This window comes from Penicillium brevicompactum (assembly GCF_028827555.1).
Source record: "Penicillium brevicompactum strain IBT 35665 chromosome Unknown utg000003l_segment0_segment0, whole genome shotgun sequence".
NCBI lineage: Eukaryota > Fungi > Ascomycota > Eurotiomycetes > Eurotiales > Aspergillaceae > Penicillium > Penicillium brevicompactum.
Window position 1 is genome coordinate 3,095,546 of NW_026623206.1, and position 26,965 is coordinate 3,122,510.

At 51.2% G+C, this 26,965-nt stretch overlaps 8 protein-coding genes across 8 annotated transcripts; 4 read left to right on the top strand and 4 right to left on the bottom strand.

Annotated features, from left to right (window-relative positions):
- Positions 1-136: 136 nt before the first annotated feature.
- On the top strand, positions 137-2,315 carry N7506_005067 (uncharacterized protein; the record flags this gene model as incomplete). Its single annotated transcript, XM_056954361.1, has 2 exons — positions 137-1,809; positions 1,862-2,315. The coding sequence occupies 2 exons, from the start codon at positions 137-139 to the stop codon at positions 2,313-2,315; spliced, it is 2,127 nt and encodes a 708-aa protein (XP_056813250.1).
- Positions 2,316-2,725: 410 nt separating this feature from the next.
- N7506_005068 (uncharacterized protein) lies at positions 2,726-4,933 on the bottom strand (the record flags this gene model as incomplete). Its single annotated transcript, XM_056954362.1, has 1 exon — positions 2,726-4,933. One exon carries the CDS (start codon positions 4,931-4,933, stop codon positions 2,726-2,728), a length of 2,208 nt encoding a protein of 735 aa, XP_056813251.1.
- A 149-nt stretch (positions 4,934-5,082) lies between these two features.
- Positions 5,083-6,342, bottom strand: N7506_005069 (uncharacterized protein; the record flags this gene model as incomplete). Its single annotated transcript, XM_056954363.1, has 2 exons — positions 5,083-5,762; positions 5,829-6,342. 2 exons carry the CDS (start codon positions 6,340-6,342, stop codon positions 5,083-5,085), a joined length of 1,194 nt encoding a protein of 397 aa, XP_056813252.1.
- Positions 6,343-7,728: 1,386 nt separating this feature from the next.
- Positions 7,729-8,423, bottom strand: N7506_005070 (uncharacterized protein; the record flags this gene model as incomplete). Its single annotated transcript, XM_056954364.1, has 2 exons — positions 7,729-8,311; positions 8,368-8,423. 2 exons carry the CDS (start codon positions 8,421-8,423, stop codon positions 7,729-7,731), a joined length of 639 nt encoding a protein of 212 aa, XP_056813253.1.
- Positions 8,424-9,476: 1,053 nt separating this feature from the next.
- On the top strand, positions 9,477-15,494 carry N7506_005071 (uncharacterized protein; the record flags this gene model as incomplete). The annotated part of the gene is made up of 4 exons (XM_056954365.1): positions 9,477-10,482; positions 10,548-11,352; positions 11,415-15,411; positions 15,456-15,494. 4 exons carry the CDS (start codon positions 9,477-9,479, stop codon positions 15,492-15,494), a joined length of 5,847 nt encoding a protein of 1,948 aa, XP_056813254.1.
- Positions 15,495-16,276: 782 nt separating this feature from the next.
- Positions 16,277-18,129, bottom strand: ste7 (MAP kinase kinase Ste7; the record flags this gene model as incomplete). Its single annotated transcript, XM_056954366.1, has 4 exons — positions 16,277-16,966; positions 17,031-17,568; positions 17,623-17,780; positions 17,842-18,129. 4 exons carry the CDS (start codon positions 18,127-18,129, stop codon positions 16,277-16,279), a joined length of 1,674 nt encoding a protein of 557 aa, XP_056813255.1.
- Positions 18,130-18,937: 808 nt separating this feature from the next.
- spt6 (chromatin-remodeling histone chaperone SPT6) lies at positions 18,938-23,355 on the top strand (the record flags this gene model as incomplete). The annotated part of the gene is made up of 5 exons (XM_056954367.1): positions 18,938-19,132; positions 19,189-19,350; positions 19,398-21,165; positions 21,206-23,053; positions 23,111-23,355. 5 exons carry the CDS (start codon positions 18,938-18,940, stop codon positions 23,353-23,355), a joined length of 4,218 nt encoding a protein of 1,405 aa, XP_056813256.1.
- A 441-nt stretch (positions 23,356-23,796) lies between these two features.
- On the top strand, positions 23,797-26,633 carry N7506_005074 (oxysterol-binding protein related protein OSH3; the record flags this gene model as incomplete). Its single annotated transcript, XM_056954368.1, has 2 exons — positions 23,797-23,832; positions 23,883-26,633. 2 exons carry the CDS (start codon positions 23,797-23,799, stop codon positions 26,631-26,633), a joined length of 2,787 nt encoding a protein of 928 aa, XP_056813257.1.
- Between the last annotated feature and the right edge of the window lie 332 nt (positions 26,634-26,965).

Sequence of the window (26,965 nt, forward strand, 5' to 3'; positions counted from 1 at the left end):
TGTGTCTTTTTTTAAATTTGTTTTCCCAACCCGTCTCCGCGACCGTTTCATCCCCAACCACCAGTCCATCACCACCACATCGTCATTTGAGTCAAAGTCATCAATTTGTTGGTTTGCGTGAATTGTGACAGAAATTATGTCTACGGATCCGCCGACAGTGGACCTCACTCAGGAGCAGCCTACGAGTAACGCCAAAGATACAAGCGCCCGACGTGCCTCCGGTACCGCCAGGCGGTCGCGTCGTAAGAAAGATGACGACCCGGAGACAAAGTCAGCCAAGAAAGACAAGGAACCCAAAGAACCCAAAGAACCCAAAGAGAAACCGGCCCGTGCTCCTCGTCGCCCTCGAGAGAAGTCAACGGGCACGCCAAATTCACGGAAGAAACCGAAGCTGGAGACGCCAACTCCTGCCGCTCCGGTAAACGCCCCGTCAGCGCCTCAACCTCAAGCTCCGCCCATGCACTCTGCCCAGTCTCCTCAACCAGTGCAACCGGCCCAAGCTTCTCCCTCCGCATATTCCCAACCTCCGCAATCAAATCCAGCTGCTCATTACATTTATCAACCGCGTACCCAAACCCAAACCCCGGTCTCTCAACCCGCGCAGCCTCAGCGAACGAGTGGACAGAACTTCGACCCGATTCGCTCCGCATTTGACAACCCATCGCCAGCGCCAGCATACAGCCCGACCGCTCGCGCATTATCACCACACAATACCTATCGCGCTAGCGCATCGCCGGCTATTTCCAGCATCATCGACCCGCCCACCCAAAATCAACATGCCTACACCCCGCTCCAACGATCTTCTTCCGGTCATGCCTCTCGAGTCGCCTCGCCGGCAGCACCTGCGATGGCTCCGACCCCTTCACATCCATCATTAGCTCCATCGCCTTTCCCCGCCTCGTCTCCGTCTCATGGAGCTATCTCCAATCCCCAGGCGTCGGCCCATGCCAATCACTACACTACGCCATACCCCCCTCCCGAACAGCGATCCACCCCCTCGCAGCCACCCAACCTCGAGCTATCTCCGCCGGCGATGCGCCAGCCCCAACCTCCCACACAGCCAGAACCTACAGCACAGCCAACACCACAAAAGCAACAGCAGCAGCCGGAAGCTATGGAAGTTGATCCTAAACAGGAAAAGGAGCAACCGGTACCAAGTGCGAAGAAAGAGAAGGGTGCCGCCACGCCAGCCTCAAAGGCCTCGTCTCCCAAGCCCGCTCGGCCTGCCAAGGAAAAGGAGACTCCCCATCTTCCTCAGGGCTCCGGCTTGATCACAACCGCGCTGTTTGGTGGAGCGGATGAAGCAGCCAAATCACCAGACTCCCGATCAACACCTAACATTATCGTTCACGTTCCATTGAACAAGCCTAACCAGATTGTCAACTTCGCTCGACTCGCAGAGGAGCAATATGGCTTTGCGGCTCTGCACCCCCGTCTTGCTGCCCACAAAGCGCGCTTGGCTCGGGTAGCAGCTGCTGGGGCTGCATTGGAGAAGAACGACAAAACCGCGAAAGGGTCCTCTGCTGGCGAAAGCGCCGATGAGGATCTAAGCATGGATGCGGGCGGTGATAGTGATGTAGAGGGCGACATTACTATGGGTGGTACCGGTGTAGGAACCAATGGTGCGCCCTCCGAGGCCAGCGACGGAAAGAAAAAGCGTCGCAAGAAGGTCGAGGAATACGATCGTGATGATCCTTTCGTCGACGACAGTGAAATGGTGTGGCAGGAGCAGGCTGCTGCGAGTAAAGATGGATTCTTTGTTTACAGTGGACCGTTGGTGCCAGAGGGAGAGAAAATCTCCGTAGAACGGTATGGTCCCCACATCCCTTTGTTCATCTTTATGCATACTGACATCTAATAGCGCCGACGGTACAATCAAACGTGGCCGAGGCCGAGGGAGGGGAACAGGTCGTGGACGCTCACTGGCCTCACATCCCCATGTTCCAATCGCTGCAGCTGTGCCCATCTCCCAAGATACCGGGCTACCATTACGAGGACCCGGTTCTCGAGGCGGCACATCACGTCGTGCACGTGGTGCCAAGAAAACCGACGGTGAAAAACACACCACCGAGCGCAATGGCACAACCGCTTCCACCGCAAATGAAGGCCGCGGTGGTCGTGGCGGTGCTTCGGGTACCGGTCGTGGTGCCAGCAACAGTGCCCGCGGTGGAAAAGCCTCTGCAGTTACGTCTACACCTACAGCGTCTACTCCGATATCTACGCCGGATCATGTTCCCTCGCCCTCGACCCCGAGCATGGTATCCGCACCGCCTGGTCCGAGTCCTCTGGCTCGGCCGGAGCTGATGACGAAATAGAGTATTTGATTGATTTTATCATGGCGGGTGTTATCTTCATGGTCGGGACTGGGAGTCCTGTTGAATTATTCGTTACTATTTATTATCTTGCTCATGGGCTTGGATTGCCCTCATATCTTTTTTGTTCTCGGTCCAGGGGCTGGTTTCTTAAGATACCTACACGAGCTCTGCCCTGGTGTATGTATACCTTGTTGATTCATCTTAGCTGTATCTCTGAATGATTACCTATGATACACTCGCTCTTGAAGTGCTCATAAACGCACTGTCAATCTTGGAAAGCTCGGAGAATCGAGCCTCATGGTAGCCCGAACAGTCATCTCTATCTACATTGACCTTGTGACTATAACTTCAGCAACTTCCGTCTCGGTGACATTTCCACATTGAATATGAAATCTCATTTGAACTCCGTGCTATGAACTGAAATAAGAAAGAGCCCTCCAAATAGCCCCAAGCGGACTTTGGTCACCATCGGTCGACCGTGATACCTTTCCATCCACATCGTTGTCATGATTCATGTAAGAAAGCAGGAACTTCGCATACGACGCAGCTGTCGCAGCCGCATACTCCTGAAATCGCTTATTCTTATGACTGTCCGAATAGTCACATATCCCTCTAATGACCAGACAAGGCAAAGTGTTCATGATACCAGCTGCTTCCATCTCGAAGCAAAGAACGTTCTTTTCCTTGCTCCATCTATCACGCAGTCTTGCGTCTTTCATGACGCTGTTGCCTGATGCAATGAGTCCGTAGTGTATTCGCGGGTGGTTGTCTGATCGGCTTTTTCGCAAAGTAACGTGGCTTACACTGCAAGGGTCGCAGGTAGCGTTGTTGGGAGGATGTGGGTATGCGCTAGAATATAAGCGGTCTCTTTCCGGCCCTGGGTGCCGGTACTCCCTTTTACAAGCTGCGATTTGCTCGATAGATCCTTGAAGAGGGGCCTCGGGGGCATCAGGGTCAGATCGCAAATTGCTGATTGCGGTCATGACTACCCGTGGAGGTGGTTGAAGAACCCCATTCTGTTCGAATATACCATTCTCAAGAGCCTTGCCCATGTCGTACTGAATGACACCGGGATTTGTGCCTGTGGGTTTGCTCACGACGACGTCGCCGAGACGAATATCATTCTCAGAAGATGGAACACCACCGCCAATGCCAACCAGCAAGCAAAACTTCACTGAGCGGAAGCTTCTTTTCAAATTGGATGCAACATCCGCGGCAGAATTGGTGCCATACTCACCGTCAGGGAGACAGGCAGCGACTACCCTGTGACTCCCTATACTTCCGAGCGCATAGTGATTCGAATCTCCAGCAGACCGAGGGAGTTGAGGGTGCGTTTGATCGAATAAAGCACGGACAGCTAGAAGCTCTAACGGCAATGCGCACACGATGCCGACAAAATAGTCCTCGGCACTGAGCAATCCGAGATTCCACTTTGTGTAAGATCTGACTCGGGATCTTGGTGGCGCAGATCCGCTATCAGTGGATGAAGTGGCAACAGTAATTTCCACTGAGGAGGGCTGAGTGCTCCATTGCTGGTTGGAATTATTCTCGGAATCATCGGAGGATGTAACTTCGATGACGAGTCCGTCTTCATGGTATGGAGGAAATTGCTCTTGGCCGGCCTTGACATCTTCCCTTTCAGGGTCCCCAATATCACCCCATCGCCACTGAAATCTTTGGCTGTATCCAAAGACTACTGCTCCATTTCGATTCAGTCCAATAGGATCAGCTCGCTCTGTTATTTCTGACAGCCTCTCGGGCAAGATGACCTGTACCAGGTCGAGATGCTCTGCGGTGAGCTCAGTGCAGCCGCAGGCCTCGAAACTCAACTCTGGTTTGTGCCAGACAAGCTTGTCACTCAGGCGTATCGGATTGGAATTGAAATTTCCGGTATACTCAAGAGCCATCTGCAAGTCTGTCATCCCTGCAGCGAGATAGTATTGATCTTTAGGAAGTGATGCCCAGTAGGGACAGGAAATACCAGACGGTTCTAGCATTTCCCCAAATCCGAAGCCCAGAAGATTGATTGCATGGATTGACCGTGTAAAGTCAATCCATGACTTGCCTTTTGAGCCAATGGTGGCTACTCGGGGCTGTAATGGATCTGACTCTGTGGCGAGTTCACGGAAGTCCCAGCCTTCAAGATGCGCTCGGGGAATTGACTTGGAAGCATATCCGCTACCATCTGGCCCGACAGAATGTATCTGGTGATCAAACATCTGCTCAAGGATGTTGAGAAAGTGGTTGACTCTATCTTCGAATGTAACGTGCTCATCATCGCTTTCATAGATCAGCAAAGTCCGGTTTTTTTGATTCAAAAGTACTGAAATGGCAGATTGATGATTGTGGATGGGATTGGTCGCTCCCTCGTCCAGGGTCTCCCAGCGAAATTGACATTCTGAGCTCAAGGGCCCTGTGCAATCATACAATATGGAGGCCCGCACAAGATGCAAGAGTGCGCTGGCTCCATTTAACAACCACCCACGCTTGGTCTCTTCGTCCCACAGAACCGCAGACTTCCGGACGATCCATTTCAATTTGCTCATGTATCCACCCCGAGAAACATGAGGTGGAATGTCCTTGTACCCGACCAGGAACGGCTCGCCGCCCGTGATCATATGTCCGTTGGAGAGGAATGCTTTGTGAAAGATCCCCCCTCAGGTGATTTGGGAAGCCGGGAACCCGATACTTCGTAAATTGCATCTCGCGTTCCTTGGGGTGCGAAACGAGGTTCAGTTCATGCATGAAGTAAAGGATTGGCGCGTGGTTACATACCGGCAAGATATTTTGCATCTGAGCACCATCCCAGGATGTGACGTGCCTGTGATAATTGACCGATCATCAGCCCCTCCACAGAGACTACTGTGCTATCAAGGTATGATATGCGATCGCCATTTTTGTTGTGCAGCAAATGCCACATAACAACACCATCATGGACTTCGGTCGGAACAAGCATAGTAGAGTAGCCTTTGATGATTGGCCGGTCCAAGAATGTGTTGACATAACTCGCTTGTGCCAGGCTGGCCATCATTGGAAGAGGGATCTCAAGGCCACTTGTGGCATCGGCTTCAGATCGTCTGGGTATTGGATAGCTCTTTACAACGACGCCGCTGCGGAAGAGATCGCGCCAACAATCTCCGTTGGCTCCGTTAAAAGCGGCTGCCGGGCAGACTTCAAAGAGGAGCTCTACGCTAAACTCTGTGGTATATAGCGGCTTTGTATGCTGTGTATGATGGATCACCTGGACATCATTGACATGATGCCAGCAGTACACAAGCTGGTCGGGATTCGGTGAGGATCGAAGAGCAGAGCCAAGCCAAGCGAGTTGCTCGCCAACCTCGACGACTGAATTGGCAGAACCTATGACCTCAAACATGGTCTTGAAGTTTTTCGAAGGCTCAGACGGCTGAAACCAAGCAAGCAGTCTCGTGCCGTCTGATAAGGTGCCTAGAGATCGAAATAATGTCCAATAGACTGGAATATACCTGTGAGTGGTTGCTCAGGGTATCTTACCTCTCGCTATGCTAGTTGTTTCAGGTCCCAATAGTAATTGAAGCAGCCTGATAATGCTTCCCCCTGACGATGGCCACGTTTGATGCAAATATTGGGAGCATGTGAGTGCCTGAACTGCTTCCCCATAGCCTGTCAGTGTGATTACCATTGGGAGGGCTTGCGAATTTGTTTCGATGTATTCCTGGTCCTCCAAGAATTGAACCAAGTCCCATTCCATGGCATATGTCATTTTGAAGGGTAGATCTGACTCTCGTCTGCTGGACCGAGACGGCGAGGGTAGACGATGACGTATTGCATCACCGAGGTGAGCCATCGTAGCCGGGCCTAGAGGCGTGTGGAAACAGCGTCTTTGAAGATCTTTGACAAGACATTCATAGGCGTAGCTTTTGACAATACACTCGCGGAATTTCTCTAGTCCCGGCATTGCAGCACTCAGAGCTATATCTGCCAATGCCACGTTGTCACCGGTTCTAGACTCATGCTTTGTAGATGAATCATCAAGCGACTTGTTCATGAAAGCGTCGACAATATCACTTTTGGTTTGTCGTCAACACTGCTGCATTTAGCGTGTCTTCAAGTGACTATGCTCTTGACTTACAGTTTGTATCTCCGAATAAACGAAGTGACATCTTGATTGACTGGTTGGGACGATTCAGTCGCTGAAAACCTTGATGAAAATGATTCCAGGCAATCAGGCATAAACTTTTCAACTTGGCTCCTGGAATAGACGTCCATTCGGACAGATGAGGTGGCCATGAGGAGCTCGGCGACAAGCTCGTTGACATAAGCCTCCTTGACTGATCCCCTCAAGGTGAAATTATCTGAGTCGGAGTCGGTCACGACAGCGGATTCTAGTTGATGTGCCGTGGTGGAACTTTCAGAGAGCTTGGCTCGCTTTCGAGGTTGAGAAGATAACGAATTATCGTTAGTCGGTTCCATATTGATCTGAGTCGGTGTCTTAACGCCTAAACCTCCCAGATGATCGCCAATCTGTCTGAAAGGTTCCTCCATACTGTCACTGTTGAACTGATTATGGTTCGAGACAAAGGTAGCTATCTCATCTTGAGCACATTTTGGAGAATTTGGGACAGTGGCCTAGGTGTTGCATGGTCAGTCAAATCAACGAAATTGCTTCGTGTTGAGGAAATGTTCACCTTTTCTTCTTTGTAGAGATTAACACCATGGAACGTCTCATTAGAAAGTAGATCTTTCTCCGAAGTATCAGAAAAAGTTGTTCTGCTATCCTGAAGCATGTCACTGAGCAAGAGACATATCTGTGGAGTAAATTAGCTTCATTTTCCTTTTGAAAATCGTAACACTACTGCTCGTAGACTGCATACCTTTTCAATGTACTTGACCCCAATCAAGATTCCATCACTATCCTGAGACTCGATTTCGTTTCCGAAATCTTCATTGGACTTATCCATACAGGATAGGCAATTGATAACAACATTCATGTACTTTTCACCCATCTTCCTGGGCAACTGCTTCTTTGCCAATGCTATATACTGGTCCTTGAGTGAACCAGATTCAACACAATAGTCCTTATATTTGTCGGTATCGGCGAAAGATTTCCAAAGCCCAATTTCAAGGAGGCAGACTCCAAGGCTGTATATATCATGTTGCATGCTGCTGTGTTCTCCTTGGGGATGGCTTCCCTGCCGATCTGGGTGCTGATAGATATCTTTTTCCCTAGCTGAGCTGTCGAATCGCTGTGTTTTATCGCAAGTCGTCTGAAGTGCTTTGGATCCAAGGAGAAATAATGGCCCGAGGTGGGTTGGGCGTTGGTCGTCTTGGAAGACCAAAATTGCTTCAGGCCGAACGTTCTTATGGACTAGATCAAGGACATGAATGAAGTTTATCGAAGTAGCTAGCTGCTCAGCAAGACTGATTTTGTCACCTAGGGAGCAATCCACTTGGCAAAGTAGAATGCTCCGAAGACTCTGGGGGCGAGAGCATCCTCTGGGAGAAGAGAAGGGCTGGACTTTTTGGAGTTCATCAGGGATTCTCGAATATGTCTAGCAACAGAGAGCTGCTCACTTCTCCAGTTTCGAGCCAGCTCAGCGTCAATGAAACTATCGGTTATTCGCAGAAGCAGGTACCACGATGGATCAAACAGCTTTTGCCATGTTCGAAGATCCAGAATGGCTACTTCGAGTGGAGGCTTCACCATCAAAGCGTGTTTCGCTGGCTTTAGTTTGCTCGAGGAGCTGGTTTCGCCCCCATTTCCGGAAGCCTTTTTCTCAACTTTGGAAAGGTGCAAAATAGCAGCCTCAAGTTTCCTTTGAAGAACAAGAACAATCTCTTTTTGAAGGGCTAGGTATTCCGGCTTGTCCTCGCTTAAGCTCGTCGAGATGCGTTGAAGAAAAGTGAGCTGCTGCGATATCTTTGCCCACGTGGCGTCAATAACAAGTGTTCGCTCTTGAATCTCATTCTCTGAATCGCCAAAGACCTTGTACTTTTTAACAATAATTCCCCCGTATCTAAAGGGGATGATTGTTAGCGAGTGCTGATTTGTTATGAGTCTGATCATACATACTTCAGACAGAGATCAAGGGTGCCCTGGAGGGCAAGACAGAGCTCCGCACTAGACATTGTGATATATATGCGCGGTTCTTCCGAGGTTGCGGATCAAAAGCACCTGGAAATTCTTTGGATGGAGCATAGGTAAAAACAGAACAAGGCAAAAATTGAACATCCAAAGGTTGCTAGCACATAAAGGTCAGCTGACAACGCATACTGCAGGCGGGGTCAGCGTTAGCCTCACTTTTGGAGGGCGCTTACGACTTTTTCAATGCTAGCATCACAGCTCGAGGGTGGGTCAACTGCTGGAGAGCATATCTCCTGGACTCGGACTGTTCCATAAAGGATTCCGACTTGGTATTTTGCCGCATTGAAGGGCTACTAAAACGCACCCATTCGATATCGAGTCCAAATGGCGGGAATGCATGAGGGGTTCTGAGTTCTCTTCGAAAAGGCCAGCTTGTTCCAAACTTAGTAAAAGTATCGATCGAAGAGCGGAAACAGTCTGTAGCGTCAATTGTATGTATTGTGAGAGACGAGGAGAAAGAAAGGAGGAAGAGAGGGAAGTCCCCGATCTAGCAATGTGGGAGCCTGGCAAATCAGGCAACACTAGCTCCGACAGAAAGCCCATTGCGCACAGCATATTCTGGGAGATCTATTTTATACTTGAGTTTCTACGGAGTACTTTGATGTCTTTTCTATAGCATCTTTGATAATGTTGTGGCCAGCCCTACGGTGTGGCGACGCCCGCTTCTAGCAAGGCGCTTTTATTCCCCTGCAGTGTGCTCACTGCCCACCACTCGCAATAATCAACAGACTGCAGAAGCACCAGGCTATCATTCCGGTCTACTAAAAGCTATCGCCATGAGAATGAGCATTACACGTGATGGTCGGGCATCCGTGCATGGGGCTGAAGGGGGCTGAGGGGGGCCGAACGTCGATCGAGTGGACTGGGTTGACCGATGGCCGCTGTCCATCTTATGAGTCCTGAAGTACTCCGTACAACGCCGTGCATCATCGTACCTCTGTTCATCCGATAGGTCCCGGAGGAAGTATATGTTATTTTCAGTCTCTTTTGGGACTCGAAGAGTGTCTCGACAATCGCTCGCTGTTGGCAGCTGATACATGATGGTAATCTCGCCGCAATCACGTTTTGCCAATGAGGAATATACCGTGGGTTGGATATGCGCTCTTCCAACAGAATTCGCAGCCGCCAAAGGCATGATGGATGAGATCCACGGTAGCCCACAGACCGCACCCGCTGATGCGGACCACAATACATACGTGCTGGGGACTATTGGGAACTTCCAAGTTGTCGTGGCTAGCCTGCCATTGCACCAGTTTGGAGCGTCCTCGGCCACAGAATCAGCCAGAGAAATGATATTTACGTTCCCGAAAATTCGAATTGGGCTTCTTGTCGGTATCGGCGCGGGTATACCTGCCACAAACAACGAACGAGACATTCGTCTTGGAGATGTCGTGGTTGGAAGTGACTCCTCCAGCGGGGGAGTCGTGGTTTATGACCTCGGCAAGCAGCTTGCGAATGGATCTTATCAGAGTCTCTCAATCCTCAATCGACCTCCTCGATCGTTAAGCACCGCTCTCGCAAGCATCAAAGCCGAGCATGACATGCAGGAAAGCAAGATGTTATCCTACCTGGAAGAAATGCTGGCGAAGTACCCGCGCATGCGGAAAACGGGGTATTGCTACCCTGGCAAGTCGCTCGATCGCCTGTTTCAACCGAGCTATACACATTCAAATGAAGCGGCTTCATGCGCTGAGTGCGATGGATCCCAAGAAGTCTACAGGCTTGAACGTATTGATGATGAGCCTGTGATCCACTACGGGACCATTGCGTCGGGAAATACGGTGGTGAAAGATGCTTCGATGCGTCTTCAGATCCAAGAGAAACATTCTGCAATCTGCCTTGATATGGAAGCAGCTGGTTTGATGAACAACTTCCCGTGCGTTGTTATCCGTGGCATTTCAGATTATGCCGACTCGCACAAGAATGACCGGTGGCAGCCATTTGCGGCTGCTATAGCCGCTGCATATGCAAAGGAGCTTCTGAGTCATGTACAACCTAAATCTGTGGATGGGGAGCGAGCTTTGAAAGATATTCTTTGCCAAGGTTAGTTAGAGCGCTCGAATTGACATATTGCGGACAAGTCCTAGACTAAACCAAACCAAACCCAGTCCATGATGAAGTCAAGAGTATTACCAAGTTCAACTCAGCGCGACAGAATCAGTACATCCTGGACTGGCTTACTCCCAATGACTTCTCCAAAAGACAAAACGACCTACTCAGTCAGACACAGGAAGGAACCGGAGCCTGGTTTTTGCAATCACATCAGTTCAAAACCTGGCTCAACACCCCAAGAAGCACACTGGTGTGTCCGGGGATGCCCGGGGCTGGAAAAACATTCATGTCTTCAATTGTTGTGGAATATCTGAAGCGTGAAAACCAAGATCCAAAAGTGCAAGTTGGATACATATCTTGCAGTTACCAGCCTGTGCATCGGCAGACCAATATTGATCTCCAGCTCAGTTTACTCAAACAGCTTGCAGTCAAAGATTCACAGGTACTCCCGAACATTGCACAGGTCTACAAGACCCACGAAGCACGGAGTGATCGACCAACCCTCCAGGATGTCGAAACCCAGCTTGCAACAGCAGCGAAGTCATACAAAATGGTCTATCTGGTAGTTGATGCGTTAGATGAATTCCTCGCGCAAGCTCCAGAAGAGCTGCAAGAATTTCTCACTGGGATTCTCCGTCTTCAAATGAATGCTCCTGTCAGCATACTAGTGACATCTCGATTTAACTCGGCGATCATGGCACGCTTTAAGGGCTGCCAAAGGAAGGAGATCCGAGCACATGAGGACGACGTCCTGAGATATGTGAACCAAAGACTTCCTTTTCTTCTCCGTGGACTCATCTCAAATTACCCAAAAATTGAGGATGTTGTGCGGCGAGAAGTTGTGAAAAGCGCCGATGGAATGTGAGTGATATGCACCTCTGATATTCCGATGGGTTTCTGAGACCAATACTGATATCACATAGGTTCTTGCTCGCAGTGCTCAACCTAAACTATCTCGGGGGGTACACCAACCCCGGAGACCTTGAAGATGCTGTCTTAAACCTGCCAAATGGAGAGAACGGGCTTGAGACTGCTTATCAAAAAGGAATTGAGATCATTCGTGCCCAACAATTGCCTAGCTACAAACTAGCTGTCAAAACCCTATCATGGCTAGCATATTCAAAGAGAGCTCTGTCTGCAACAGAACTACAACATGCTCTTGCGATTCATGTTGGTATGAAAGAGCTTGATCCTAGATATCTCACTCCTATCGAGATCATTGATTCTGTTTGTGCTGGTCTGGTTGCTTGTGATCGCAAGAGCGACATTATTCGATTGGTCCACTACACAACAAGGGAGTTTCTCGTCAGAAACAGTACCTATGACAATGCAGAGAGAGAGCTGACCGAGATCTCTATTGCCTACCTTTCCTTCAATGCTTTCTCCGAGGGGCGATCAGCAAACAAGGCCGACTATAAGCGTCGACAAGAACGGTATTTGCTCCTTGACTATTGTGCGACCCACTGGGGTGCCCATGCGAAAGCAGCGTTGGACTCATCAGATGATCCACTATTACTCGCACTGATTCTGCAGTTCCTGGATAAAGAACTTCATGTCAGTGCCGTTGCACAGGCTGCGGCGGCAGGCTCAGACTTCAACCGAAAAAGCATTACGATGCAACATCAAATATTTCAACAGACGAAGGTGCATCTCGCAGCCAAAGAAGGCTTAACGAGAGTTATTGATGAGTATATTCGCCAAAACACAGACATCGATGAACCAGACTCTCGGGAGCGTACGCCGCTTGTCTATGCTGTCAAAGGCGGCCATCTTGAAGTCTGTCGGTCTCTTCTCGAGTCAAATCGCACCAACCCTAATCATATAGACTATTGTCATAGGACTCTTGTTCTGCTTGCAGCACGTGGGAGACATGCAGAAGTGGTGAAAATTCTCATTGAACATGGGGCCCATCCAGGGGTCCCAGACGGTATCAATGAAGTAGAGACTCCACTATGCGTGGCAGCTTGTCATGGGGATATTGGAATGATGGAATTCTTACTCGACAACGGTGCCGATGTCAATCTCCAGTCAAAGCCCGGAAGAGAGCTACTTGGAATACCTTTGCTAGAGGCCTATAGAGCAGGTCATCTCAACGCTGTTATCTTTCTTCTATCAAGAGGAGCCGATCCTAACATACAAGCAACGTTCGGAGAGACACTTTTGTACGACGCATCCGGAGCAGGTGATGATCAAATGGTCGAAATTCTGCTGGAAAGGGGAGCTGATATTCAATCAAGCCCCAATTTCTCAGACAGCAAATCTTCTCTTGCAAATGCCGCACAGGGAGGGTTCGGTAGTGTTGTGAAGCGGCTTCTCCAGGCTGGTGCGGATCGTAACTGGCAGGATAACCGCGGTCGAAGCGCTCTTATCATGGCATGTGAGTGCTGGAACAAACCAGGCAACTACGAAGAAGTCGTCCGTCAATTACTCGAACATGGTGCCAATCCAAACACCCAGGATGAAGATCTCAGCACTGCCCTCTCAATTTCTGCCCGCAATGGATTTGCTAGCGCCGTGGATATTTTACTTGAGAACGGTGCCAATCTAGACATCGTGAACAAAGATGGAGAGACAGCCTTGTTAGAGGCATCGAGAAACGGGCACAGAGATTCAGTGAACTCTCTAATACAGCGGGGAGCAGACCCAAACACCCGCAATAAAAGCCTTGAGAACGTACTGTTTTCCGCAGCGGAAGGCGGTCATGCCTCTGTCTGTGAGCTTCTGCTTGGTTCGGGGCTCTCTGTAAACAGTGAGAATATTGCTGGAGATATCCCTCTTTTCCTTGCTGCTCGTAGTGGAAGCGAGAGCACAGTTCAGCTTTTGATTGCCAAAGGGGCCGATATTTACCATCGAAACCTAATGCAAGAGACTGTTCTTTTCTTTGCCGCTACAAGCGCCATTGCCAGACTCTTGATTGAGGCAGGGGCCAGTCCAGAGCCAATGAATCTCATTTCGGAAACACCTCTCATGAGAGCAGTGTGTGCTTCCAGTACGACTTGCCAAGATTCTTCTACTTTTCAGGACAGAATTGCACTGATTAATCTGTTACGGGAAATTGGGGCTGATCCAAACCCCGTATATCGTCAAGAATTTGTTTCCGATGCACACCGCAAGGCTTGGGATGTCTTTTATCCTTTGTTTCGTACTTACCACTGCCTTCAAAGCATAGGTACTGATGATCAAACCCCCTATTGCAAAGCAGCACGACAAATTTGGGGTCCATCTGTGGAAAGTTATAATCACGAGCAGATGATCTTACTCATTTGTAAAACAACATGTCACGACAAAACTTCCAAGGGACGCAATATTCTACTATCCCGGATAAAAGGGAAGACTGCACCCCGTGAGATTGTTGAATTGGGGCATACCGACCTGGTTGCCAACGCCAACATTCTGAGCCACACAAGCATGGATACTCAACCGCTTGGTGGAATTGAATATTTCCGACAAGGCGCCGCCGCTCGAAGCCCCCAGGTCATGGAATTTTTGCTCGACACAGTCATGAAGCCATCGATGAGGAGCTCATATCTATCAGTCATGCTCCAGCGGGCAGCCGAATCCGGAGATGTTTCAATGATGGAACTGCTGTTTTCCAAACAGGGCTTTGATTCTCACAGTGCAAGTCTGGCACTAGGCGAGGCATTAGCAGGTGGACGTTTCGAAGCGGTTGAGTTTCTTTTGGAAAGAGGCGCTGAAGTGCACACTGCGCAAGAAATGGTTGGCTCAAAACCACTGCTCTACCTTGCCATCTGTCGGGGAGGCACAGCCATGGTGAAAATATTGCGGAAGGGTCAGATTGAGATTGGTATGAGGAATGAGTTGGGCCAGACACCGCTTTTCAATGCCATCGCAAAAGAAGACCAGGCCTTGGTGGAGCTTTTACTGGAGGAAGGGATCGAAGTTGACACCCGGGATAGCTCCGGTAGAACTCCGCTGTTCTTTGCAGTCCAACACCGCGCATTATCCATTGCGCAAATATTACTTCAACAAGGTGCGGATCCCAATGTCAGAGCGTTTGACGGCAAGAAAGATTCTCGGGCGTCCCACCAAGACCTTGAGGTGTACAGGTTGCAGGGCTATTGGAAGGAGAGCGGTGGTGTCACAGCTCTGTTGGTCGCCGCTGGAGCTGGGCAGGGCGATTTAGTGAGAGCTTTGCTCGTCAAAGGGGCGGATCCCAATCACCAGGACAGTGATGGGAGAACCGCTATCTGCTTGGCAGCCGGACAAGGCTTCGAGGCGATTGTCAAGATACTTCTTGATGCTGGCTCCAAAGTGAACTACCCCAACGATTCCAGCAAATCGCCACTTGTTTGGGCGGTCAGACAGAATGATTCAGGGTATTATGGTTATTCGAACTACTCCGGAGATTCCTATGATCTAGTCAGTGGGGATATGAAAGCAGTGGTGAGTTTGTTACTCCAGCACGGTGCGGATCCAAACCCCACCGATGAAAAACAACAAACACCCTTGCAAATTCTGTCTCAGACTTGCAAGAGCTCGAAGTCGGTGGTGTCAATCCTCTTGAAGGCCGGAGGTAATCCAAATCACAGAGGCATGTTTGGGCGCACCCCTTTGATGAACGCCATCGTGTTTGGCCTGGATGAAATTGCGGCGGCGTTGCTCGATGCTCCAAATGTCGATCGAGACGCAACGGATATGTTTGGTCGTACAGCGCTTGTTGAGGCCACTAGAACACAAAGTTACAAGATTCTGAAATTTCTAACTCCAGAATGTGAAGTTGATCAGCCTTTGATTGTGAACTTCGAGCCCCCAGCAGAGGAATATGGAGAAGGTGAGGGGGAAGAGGAAGAGGAAGGGGAAGAGGAAGAGGAGGAGGAGGAGGAGGAGGAGGAAGTAGATATGGATGATAGATGCGACATCTGTCGGATCTGGATTCGAGATCAACACACACGCTCACGGGTATGTTTCAAACATGACGAATTAATTGTCTGTGGGGACTGCAGGAAATTGGGCGCAGAATCCATGGAGGACCTGATGGATGACACAGACACAGACACAGACACAGACACACACACACACACACACACACAGACACACACAGACACAGACTTGAGCATTTGAGTTGTTGTTAGATAGCCCGTCCTTGCACTCAGACTTCAGGCCAGCTATAAGGAGCCAAATACCACATGCTCTGTCCTGCTAACAAGGTACATATGGGTTGTTGCTGCACTGTCTCAACCAGAAATCTTAAAACTTTTGAATTAAGCCCGTGCTAAACCCAGTTGTGTACACGAGGCCTAAAGAACAAGACAGCGGTATCATTGACCAATACAAAATGAGGCGCCAGAAGAGCGAAAAATGTATCAAAACCGTGCCTCAGGAGCTTGGATGTCAATGAGAAGAATGATATTGGACTTGTTTATGTACGCCATGTAATGCAGGAGGAAATCCCAGCAGGCAAAAGATGAAGTCAAGAATGAACAAAAAAAAGCCTGTTACCAGATATTCCAATGAAAGCAGAATCGCCAAAAGGAGACGAACCAAGGAAAAATAGAAGAGGGAAAGGAAGTAGTGGTATCGAGGCATGCTGTCTTGGCGTCATGGCTGCTTCAGCCATGAACGAGAAATCTACACCGGTCGAACAAAAAACATAGACCTCGGGACTGGCATAGACAGAAGTTGAAAAACATGATCCAGGCTGTGTTGTGAGTCCGGTTTTCATACAGATATGCAAGTACATCTGAACATAGACATGGAATGAGAAAGAATAGCGAGACCGCTAAAATAAAATTGAATCATATGGGAGGCACATCAGTCCATGCATTTATCGAGGCGTTGAACCCGGCTGGCTACGCCAGTTTCCACCCGCTGAAACAGGTGGAGGCGGAGGGGGTCCACTCGGAGGAGCAGCACGTAGGGGCAACGATGCCGGGCCCAGGTTTGTGCGGGGACTCATATTGTTAGAGCTTGCGGAGCGTGGGCTCATGAATGGGCGGGATTGACCGTCAAGAGCAGAGGCGGTATCGCGGTCACCCAGCTGCTGGCGCATCTGGCGGCGGCCAGCGCGGATGTCGTCGTCGTCTTTGGATTCCAATGAGAGGTGCTCAAGGGAAGGAGGGGGCGGAGATCGCGTGGATCGAGACGATGAGTAGTAGTGGGAAGACTGTGATTGGGGTTGAGCTTGGGAGTTGACGTAGCGGGAGTTGGATGAAGGGTCGTTTGCCATCTTGAGGGGAATGTCCGCTGATGCTGAGTTGGAGGGATATGGGGACTGCTGTGGAGTCCGGCTGGACTTGCTAATGGGAGGGGGTTTGCCAATACTGCTAGTCGTTGAAGAGGGGCCTGCAACGGGAGATGAGCTTGAGTTTGAGGTTGGTGTCTGAGCATCCCGCAGTGATTTTGGTGCTGGCGGTCCGAGGTAGGATTTGCGGTTATTTTGTTCCATCATGCTCACGGCCCACTCCTCCAGGTTAACCGGAGTGCGCTTAGCAGCTTGCAAGAAAGCATCCTTGTCCTGCAAGATGTTAGTTCTGTTTCAATATATCCTCCCATACATGAGAACACAAAGGGTGACCTACATATAATTCACGTGGTGTCGGTCGCTCCTCGGACTTCTTCAGAAGACATTTTCCAACAAAGTCATGCAGGATGGGCGGGAAAGCATCACTCTTGGGCAGCTTAGGTGCAGTCTCGTGGACAATTTGCTGGAGCAAATCAAGGATACCCATCGGTCCAGCGCTGGCACGGTTTCCAGCAGCCGAATCGGAATGGTCGAAGGGGAACTTTCCGACAGCCAGCTCCATGACTGTCAATCCCACACTCCATACATCGGAACGAACCGTATATGCGCCTCCCTGGATTCGCTCGGGAGCCATGTATGTGGAAGTGCCAACGAATGTATCGGCAATGGAGTTGACAGTCTCAGTAGCAACACCAAAGTCACAAAGCTTGATGTTACCACGGGAGTTGACCAATATATTAGAGGGCTTGATATCACGGTGCATAATGCGGTGAGCTTCGTAGAGATAGACCAGACCAGCCAGCACGGACTCTGTGATCTTTCCTAGCACATCAACTCGCACGGGACCAAAGTCCTTGGAAACACGGTCAAGAGAACTGGCGGTATTGTCAGCTTATGTCCATACCGGCCAACCACGCAGGTGAACATACCCGAGATCCATATATTCCATGCACAGCACAATGTCTCTCGCTTCGTTTTGGAACGCGCCGTAAAAAGTAACGATATTGGGACAGTTGCAGTCGTGTCCCACTCGGAGTTCCCGCAGAATCTGCTTCCGCACATTCTCTTTGGCTTCGACACGAATGATCTAGGAAAATTCCAGGGTTAGCCATGACTGACGATTGGATTCCAACGAGATAGAGTCTCACCTTTCGAGCCATTACCACCTTGGTGGATGCGTGCATCACCTTGGACACTGTGCCTCCATTTCCTGCGCCCAGTTCCTTTAATGTGACCAGGTCCTCGCTGCGAAGATCAAGGCGGAATTCCAAGCCGATTTCCAGGGTATCTGTGCGGTTGCTTTCACTGTTTCCAATCGCCCCAGGGACTTGTGCATCGCCATCGGAACCGTTGGCGGCGGGCGGAGGGGCCGCATTGAGGGCCAGTCCTTTGACGTTCTTGCGTTTCAGCGTCCGGGCCTTGAATGGGTCCGCCATGGCGCTTATGAGGAAGAGTAGGGGGAATGCAAGAATGCAAGAATGCAGGAGAAGAGCAAGACACAGGAGAAGTAGAGCGCGGTTCCTAAAGCCGATGGGATATTAAAGTCAGGACAAGCCGAGCTAACAGCGGGGAAGCCGATATCACCTTGCGATGTGCTTGGCGACGCTGATTGGACCTTTGCGGGCGCGTCGATTCGACCAACGGGCTCTTAAAATATCCTCGGCGCCAAAATTGATGATTGATGACAGTGAGAGGAGAGGAAATTTCCAGAGATCTTCAAACAAACGCTACTATTAATGAAACAATAACTAGTTTGGGTTCCACTCGGGCTGAATTGGGTTGAGAACCTGATGTTCACTTGTTTCAGCGGTTATACGTGCGAGACACCACTCTGAATGAATCTAGAATCACATTTGAGGCAACCCAATGGACTCCTGCAATAATACCATCAACTATATGCAGAGTTATTGAGGATTAGACCGGGCAGGAGACTTTGGACCGTCGGGCGTACAGCGTCGGTCACGTGGTAGCTCTTACTCACTAGCCACATTTGTGGCTGATGATGCGCCACAGCAGCATCGACCAATCACCGCCACCCGCGTCTCTCCCTCGCCGATGGTCGCGATTCTTCCTCTGACAACTTGTTGCTTCAATCTCCCACTTCCCTCGCTTTTCAACTACCTCAATACGCAGGGAATCATCTAGTTCCCTCATTGCGCCACCTTATTCTTAATATCCTACCCGAATTTGCCTGCCCATTCGCTCCTCGATTCCTGGGAATAGGGATCTTCACCTCCGGGCAAGATGAGTCTTCGTGACCTGGTTGACGGGGAGGCGAGGATGGACGACGACGACAATGACGAGGAAGTCCCTGATGACTATGATGGCGAGGGCGAAGGCGAAGGCGAAGTCCGCGAGGGTGCAGGCACCACCAACCATTACAATGATTCCAGTGAGGAAGAGGATGAAGAAGAGGACGATGAAGAAGCCGCTCGCGCCGTGAGTTTTGGCCATGGAATTGAATGAGGGGCTTTAGGACTAACTTGAATTGCTAGGTTCGTGAGGGTTTCATTGTCGATGAAGACGAGGAAGACGAACGCGCCCATCGCAGACACAAGAAACGCCCACGCGCGGCCCGCGAAGAAGAGCATCTAGACGAAGATGATCTCGAGCTTATTGGTCACACTCCCAGTCAACAGCGGGGGCCAGCTAAAGAGGTATGAAATTCGCGGCCGCAGTCCCATTGTCCCGCTAACGGCCACAGTCAAAATTCAAGCGTTTGAAGCGAGGCAAAGACCGCGAGAGCCACCAGCCATCCCACGGTGTCGATGATATCTTCAATTCCGACGAAGAAGAGGAAGCGCAGCAATATGCCCGTCCCGGCCAGCGCCGCGTCATGCGCGATGAAATGGACGACTTCATTGAGGAGGATACCTTCTCCGACGATGAGGCCCAGCGCGAACGGGATGACATGGAAGTTGCGCCTGCTTCCAGAGTTAACAAGACCGGATTGATCCCCACTGACACATCAGGGTTGGACGAAAATGCGCTTGAGGACATGCGCGCTGCATTCGGTGACGGTACTGAATACGATTTCGCACTCCAGATGGAAGAACAAGAGGATGCAGACAAACAGACCGAAGAACGCCATCTCGATTTGAAGGATGTCTTCGAACCCTCCGAGCTCGCCGAGCGCATGTTAACTGAAGATGATAACGAAATTCGTCTCCTCGATGAACCCGAACGACACCAGGTCGCCCGCAAGCCATACAAGCATGTCACATTGACTGAAGATCAGTTCCGAGAGGAAGCTGTCTGGATTTCAAACCTAATGCTGCTGAAGAAGCGCATGGAGCCAGAATTACGGGAACCTTTCCAGCGCTCTGTTGCCAAGATGTTGGAGTTCTTGATCACAGACGATTGGGAAGTGCCGTTCATTTTCCAACATCGCAAGGACTACATGATTCACGCAGTCAAGGAAACGGACAATAGCGGTAATCCCGACGACGACTCCACACAATACAGCATCCGCGCCCAGAAGCTTCTCAACATGACTGATCTCTGGGACATTTTCGACCATGACCTCAAATTCCGCGCTCTGATTGATAAGCGCGGTACCATTCAAAAGTCATATGATAGTCTGCGCGAGCTGTTTAATGTCAATGACTCCAACGTGGAGGATCTACTGGCTGCCGCTATCAGCATGGAAGAGCTCCAGGACGTGCAAGACTACATCCATTTCCAATACTCTTCACAATTACGGGATTTGAGCCAGCTTAATGGCGAAGCCAATGGAGAGGCGCAACGCCGAAAGGCAACCGGTCGTTCGTTCTTTGAACGTGTGCGAAACGGAAAGGCCTACGGCCTGGTGCGCAGCTTTGGAATCACTGCGGATGCCTTTGCTCAGAATGCTTCCAAGGAGGGTCGCCGACAGTACACAGAAGATCCTGCTGAGCATCCAGACCAGATGGCGGATCAGTTTGTTGATAACGACTTCTCCAACAGCTCGCACGTTCTCATTGCCGCGAAGAGCATGTTTGCTGAAGAACTTGTTCTCAGCCCCAAGATGCGCAAGGTCATTCGACAAGCCTATTACATGAACGGAGTTGTCGATTGTTTCCGCACAGAGAAAGGTCTTCGTCGAATCGATGATCAGCACCCCTACGCAGAGTTCAAATATTTGCGTAACCAACAACTCAGTGATATCGCCCGTCGACCAGAGATGTTCCTGCGCATGCTCAAGGCTGAGGAAGAAGGTCTGATGGATGTTCGCGTCCGCTTTGAGAACTTCGACCAATTCCGCTCCCGCCTGTACACTGACATCGAGTCCGACAACTACAGTGAACTTGCTGATGCTTGGAACCGCGTCCGTCGCGAGGCGTTGGATCTTGCTCTCGGCAAACTTGAGAAGCTGGTCAACCGCAGTGTCAAGGAGAACATTCGCCAGGAATGTGAGAACCATGTGGCCAAGGAGTGTCGTGAGGCTTTCTCGCAGCGTTTGGATCAGGGCCCCTTACAAGCCCAAGGGCATGGTTCTGGGCACAGTGCCCCGTGTCCTCACTCTGTCCACAGGCTCCGGGCAAGTGGGCCGGGATCCCATTCACTGGGCTTACACCGAAGAAGATGGTCGTGTTTTGGAGAACGGCAAGTTCATTGACCTCTCCCTGGGAGACGAGAGTCGGGGCATTGCAGACGGCGCCAACGTCGCCGCTTTTGTGGAGCTGATTGATCGCCGCCGGCCGGATGTCATTGGTGTTTCAGGTATGACGCCAGAGACTAGGCGGTTGTACAAGACTCTCTCAGAGCTTGTCGAGCAAAAGGACATGCGCGGTGCTTCCTACACAGATGACCGTGACGAGGAAGTCAGCGACCCTCTCGAGGTGGTCATTGTTAACGATGAGGTTGCCCGATTGTACCACAACAGCCCTCGTGCTCGGAGTGACAACCCTGGCTTCGGGCCGTTGACCCACTACTGTGTTGGTCTGGGTCGTTACCTGCAGAGCCCCCTCAAGGAATACGCCTCTTTGGGTCGTGACATTGTCTCCATTCAATTCAAGCCAGGCCAGAACCTTGTGTCTCAGGATCTGCTTCTCAAGCAGCTGGAAACCGCCCTGGTCGATATGGTCAACTTGGTTGGTGTCGATCTCAACGAGGCAGTGGCTGACACCGCATCTGCCAACCTCTTGCCCTATGTCTGTGGTCTTGGACCCCGAAAGGCCGCTCACCTCCTCAAGATTGTCAACATGAACGGTGGTGTTGTGAACAACCGAGTGGAATTGCTTGGTGTTAATGCGCAATACCCAGCGATGGGTGTCAAGGTCTGGAACAACTGTGCCAGTTTCGTCTACATTGACTTTGAGAATGCCGATCCGGACGCCGATCCATTGGACAACACTCGTGTTCACCCTGAAGACTACGATATTGCGCGTAAAATGGCCGCCGATGCTTTGGAATTGGACGAAGAAGATATCAAGGCCGAGAACGACGAGAACGGCAATGGCGCTATCATGCGAAAGCTCTTCCGCGAAGAGGCTCAGGACCGTGTCAACGATCTGATTCTGGAGGAGTACGCCGAGCAGCTGGAGAGCAACCTTAACCAGCGCAAGCGCGCCACTCTTGAGACAATCCGAGCTGAATTACAATCACCATATGAAGAACTGCGCAAGCAATTCGTCTTCCTTGGTACCGATGACATCTTCACCATGCTCACTGGTGAGACTCTTGAATCCCTCTCAATCGGTATGGTGGTACCTATCGCCATCAAGCGCGTGTTCGAGGATCACATCGAAGCCAAATTGGACTGTGGAGTTGATGTGCTCGTGGCTGAGACCGAACTGGGTGTTCCCGCCGAGATCCCTGTGCGCAGCGCATACCAGCCTCATTCGACCGTTCCAGCCAAGATTCTGTTCCTTAACCGCAAGGCTTTCAGTTGCAACGTGTCTCTGCGTGAGGACCAAGTCAGCCATCCAGCTCGCCGAAACCAAGACCATGGCTTTGGCGACTGGGATGATGTCCAAGAGCGAGCCGATAAGGAATCGCTACAAGAGAAGACTCAGCGTGGTGGCCAGGCCATGCGTGTTATCAAGCACCCCCTCTTCCGCCCATTCAACTCCACCCAAGCCGAGGAGTTCCTGGGCTCCCAGGGCACCGGTGACGTTGTCATCCGCCCATCTTCTCGAGGTCACGACCACCTGGCAGTCACTTGGAAGGTGGCTCAGGGTGTGTATCAACACATCGATGTGCTCGAGCTGGACAAAGAAAATGAATTCTCTGTCGGCCGTGTCCTCAAGGTCGGTGGTAAGTACACATACAGCGATCTGGACGACCTGATCGTCAACCACGTCAAGGCCATGGCCAAGAAGGTGGACGAGATGGTTTTGCACGAGAAATTCCGCAAGGGCAGCAGCAAGACCGAGACAGGTATGTTTGATTCTTCCTTCTGTCATGGTTTGCTTTATCTAACTTCTTCACTCCCAGATCAATGGCTTGAGACCTACACCAAGGCCAATCCTCGTCGCTCGGCTTATTCCTTCTGCATCAACCCCAAATACCCCGGCTACTTCTTCCTTTGCTTCAAGGCAGGCGAGCATGCGCGACTCCAAAACTGGCCCGTCAAGGTCATCCCACAGGGCTTCGAACTCCAAAAGAACCCTTACCCCGATATGAACGCCCTGTGCAACGGTTTCAAGCTGATGTTCAGCAATATGAGCCAGCGGAGATGAGCGCCTTTTTTTTTCATTTCGTCTGTATAGTGTACTATCTTCTCTTTTTTTTTTCTCCCATGAAGTCAACCAAAAGGGCCCCAAGGCATTTAGCATGGAATTGTTTTCTAAAGAATAATAATTGTCAATGATCGACCTCGGTAGTTCCCTAATAGTCCATAAGGCTGTAAATAAGGACACGAATACGACACATGTGAGCTGGCTTGGCCTCGGTTTCAACCTGTTTGTGAATTCTTGGCCGACACTTCATATTGCGTCAGGGATATTCCGTATTTATGTTCATGTTCAAATCTATTCCAAAGGGGAGTCTTTGCCATTCTATAATTAAATCGGCATCAGGGCTGTGGCGCATCTCTCCGCATCGCCACGTTCAGCCGCACCGGTCCGTGTCGGCTGTATATTGAGAGGGTCTTACATCGTACAACCCCTCACTGCGCAACCATGGCGGCCATGGAGGAGCTGGAGATTCACAGCAAGGTGCGAGTTCTGCCTTCAGATCCCTGTGCTCCGAACTAATCTGTTGGCAGTCTTATTTTGTTCGTTGGATCAATGTCAACGCCAGCCATACCATCTCCTGGAGCATCCAGCCACACAAGAAGTCCGTCAACTTTGGCATCTTCAAGCACCCGGGACAGTCTTCCGCTCTGAGCTCCCAGATTCCTGCTTCCGATTCACAAAGCACCGATTCCACCGAGAACCTCCCCGCAACCGCATCAACCGCCGGCGCGCGCCAACAACAATCCGCTATCATCGAGAAATTGACTGGGATTGGTCTGAAGACCATCAAGTGGACCGGGAAATGCGAGGCAGACAAGATCACGCAAGGTACCTACGATGTACCACCCCATGAAGGAGGAAACTACGCGCTTGTGTTCGACAACACATTCTCCAAACAAATCTCCAAGACCCTGACGCTGGTCCTCTTGACCTACCCGACCGGACTCCCACCTCATACCTCCTCTTCGACTTCCGCCGGACGCGCTCAGGCAGGTGCATCGACCGATTCATTGCCGCAGCCCAAGACTCGGGGGAGGGGTAACAGCCGGGCTACTCTGAACTCTCAGATTGACACGTCGAATCAGAATGTCCACACGGGGCTGCTGCAAAAGCGACGCCGGAAACGCCACCAAGGCTGGGCGCGTCGGTACTTCTCGCTAGATTTCACCTCGTCCACCCTGTCCTACTATCATGACCGCAACTCCGCCGCACTGCGGGGTGCCATCCCGCTGTCCCTCGCGGCCGTCGCGACCAATGAGAAGTCTCGGGAGATTTCAATTGACTCTGGGACCGAGATCTGGCACCTGCGTGCCGGTAACGAGCATGACTTTGGTGCGTGGAAACAAGCCTTGGAAAGAGCTTCTTCCAAGGATGCTCCGAAAGAGCCCAGTTCTGCACTGAGTGTTCCTCCCGAATTGCGGCTCTATGCCCCTACACAGGCTTCGCCTGCTGAAGAGCACGAATGGACGCGTGTGCAGAGCCTTGTCAGCCAGGTCTCTGGCTCGCGAGATGCCATCCGTCGTCTTGCTAAGGATACAGACCCGAAGTATCTCACCTCTCCGACTCCCAATGTCAATGTCGACCGGCCTCGGTCGCGTGGTCGGTCGCCGAGTCCTCAGCCCAGCCCTCCCTCCGCTACGCAGGAGGCGACTCCGACCGAGGAGATCAAACGGCCATTTTGGAAGCGCAAGACTAGTAATCAGTCGCAGACGAGCAGCAAGCGTCCGCCAGCTGTGTCCTCGACATCAAGCTCGTCGCAACTCGTGGTGCCTTCGAAGGAGAGCAAGGGAAAGCCTGCCAGTATCACCAGTCATACCGACAACATGGATGAAATTCATGATCATCTGATGGCGGTGCTGCGCGATCTGGACCATGCTGTCTCCGAGTTCTCCACGCTGATTGCTGAGAGCAGGGAGCGACGACACCCACCTCGGCCCTCTATGGTTCCCCGGCGGAGCATGGAGTCTGACATGTCGCAGGAGTTCTTTGACGCAACGGACGGTGGCGGGGACAGGTCTCCCCTGCTGACCATTCAAGATAGCGACGATGAGGGCCCTGAAGAGGACCGACCTGGCTCTGCGGTCGAGGAAGTTGAGGACGACGCCCCGTCAGACAGTGACAGTGTCTCTGATGCAACAGCAACTCGTCAAGAAAGCGGCAGTGCCTCGGGACTATTCCCTATCAAGCCCAAGTCATTGATCCCGCTGCCTTTGGACCCTATCAAACGTCGTGCAACTATTCTCGCTCCGACTGTCTTGCCTCCAAGCTTGATCGGTTTCCTTCGCAAGAATGTCGGCAAGGATCTATCCACAATCTCAATGCCCGTTTCCGCCAACGAGCCAATGTCCCTGCTGCAACGTGCAGCGGAAATTCTGGAATACTCCGATCTTCTCGACAAGGCCAGCCAATCCTCAGACCCCGTCGAGCGCCTGATGCTCGTGACTGCATTCGCAGTCTCCTCCCTCTCATCCAACCGCGTCCGCGAACGTTCCATCCGCAAACCATTCAACCCCATGCTCGGCGAAACCTACGAACTAGTCCGCGAAGACCGCGGCTTCCGCTTCATCGCCGAGAAAGTCTCCCACCGCCCCGTCCAGCTCGCCTACCAAGCCGACAGCAAAGAATGGTCTCTCTCTCAATCCCCACTCCCCAGCCAAAAGTTCTGGGGCAAGTCCGCCGAGATCACAACCGAAGGTCGCGTCCGCGTAACCCTCCACTCAACAGGCGATCGCTTCAGCTGGACCCCCGCAACATCCTTCCTGCGCAATATCATCGCAGGCGAAAAATACGTTGAACCAGTCGGTGAACTCTCAATCACAAACGAATCAACTGGCCACCGCTCAATCTCCACTTTCAAAGCAGGTGGCATGTTCTCCGGTCGCAGCGAGGAAGTCACTACCCGCGCTATCGACTCGAACAGTGCCTCCCTCCCATTGGGTCTGACGGGAACATGGCCTTCTTCCTTGACTCTTACCCGCGATGGAAACCCTACTGGTAACACAGTCTGGAATGCTGGCTCGCTCGTTCCCTCCGCGCCTAAGCACTATGGTTTAACGGCTTTCGCGGCTACACTTAACGAGATCACTTCGATTGAAGATAAGCATCTACCTGTCACGGACTCGAGACTGAGACCTGATCAGCGCGCACTGGAAGAGGGTGATCTCGACCGTGCGGAGGAGGTTAAGGTTCAGCTTGAAGAAGGACAGCGTTCGCGGAGACGGGAGATGGAGGATGCGGGGGGAGAGTTGGACGCCGCGCTGGTTCACGCGGGTTGGTGGTGAGGGTGATGAGAGTGCTTGGCGGTTGAAGGGTGGGAAGGATGGGTATTGGGAAGAGAGAGCGAGAGGGAGCTGGTCTAATGTTGTTCCTGTGTTTGGGAATTAGATCGGACTCCGGTTTGGACTTGGACTTGAACTTTTGCGATGAAAGCGAACGCTCTGTGGGCGTGGTTGGGGCAGGACCTTCTTCACTCTATATATAGATCAATGCATTTCTCGGGGTTCTTTCAGAGTATCCTCAGGTTGGTGTTTTTATTGAAGTTATTACGATAATACTACGATAGAGGGATGTGTAGTTATGGCGTGTGGTTGAGTATCATTTCAGTATGTAAATG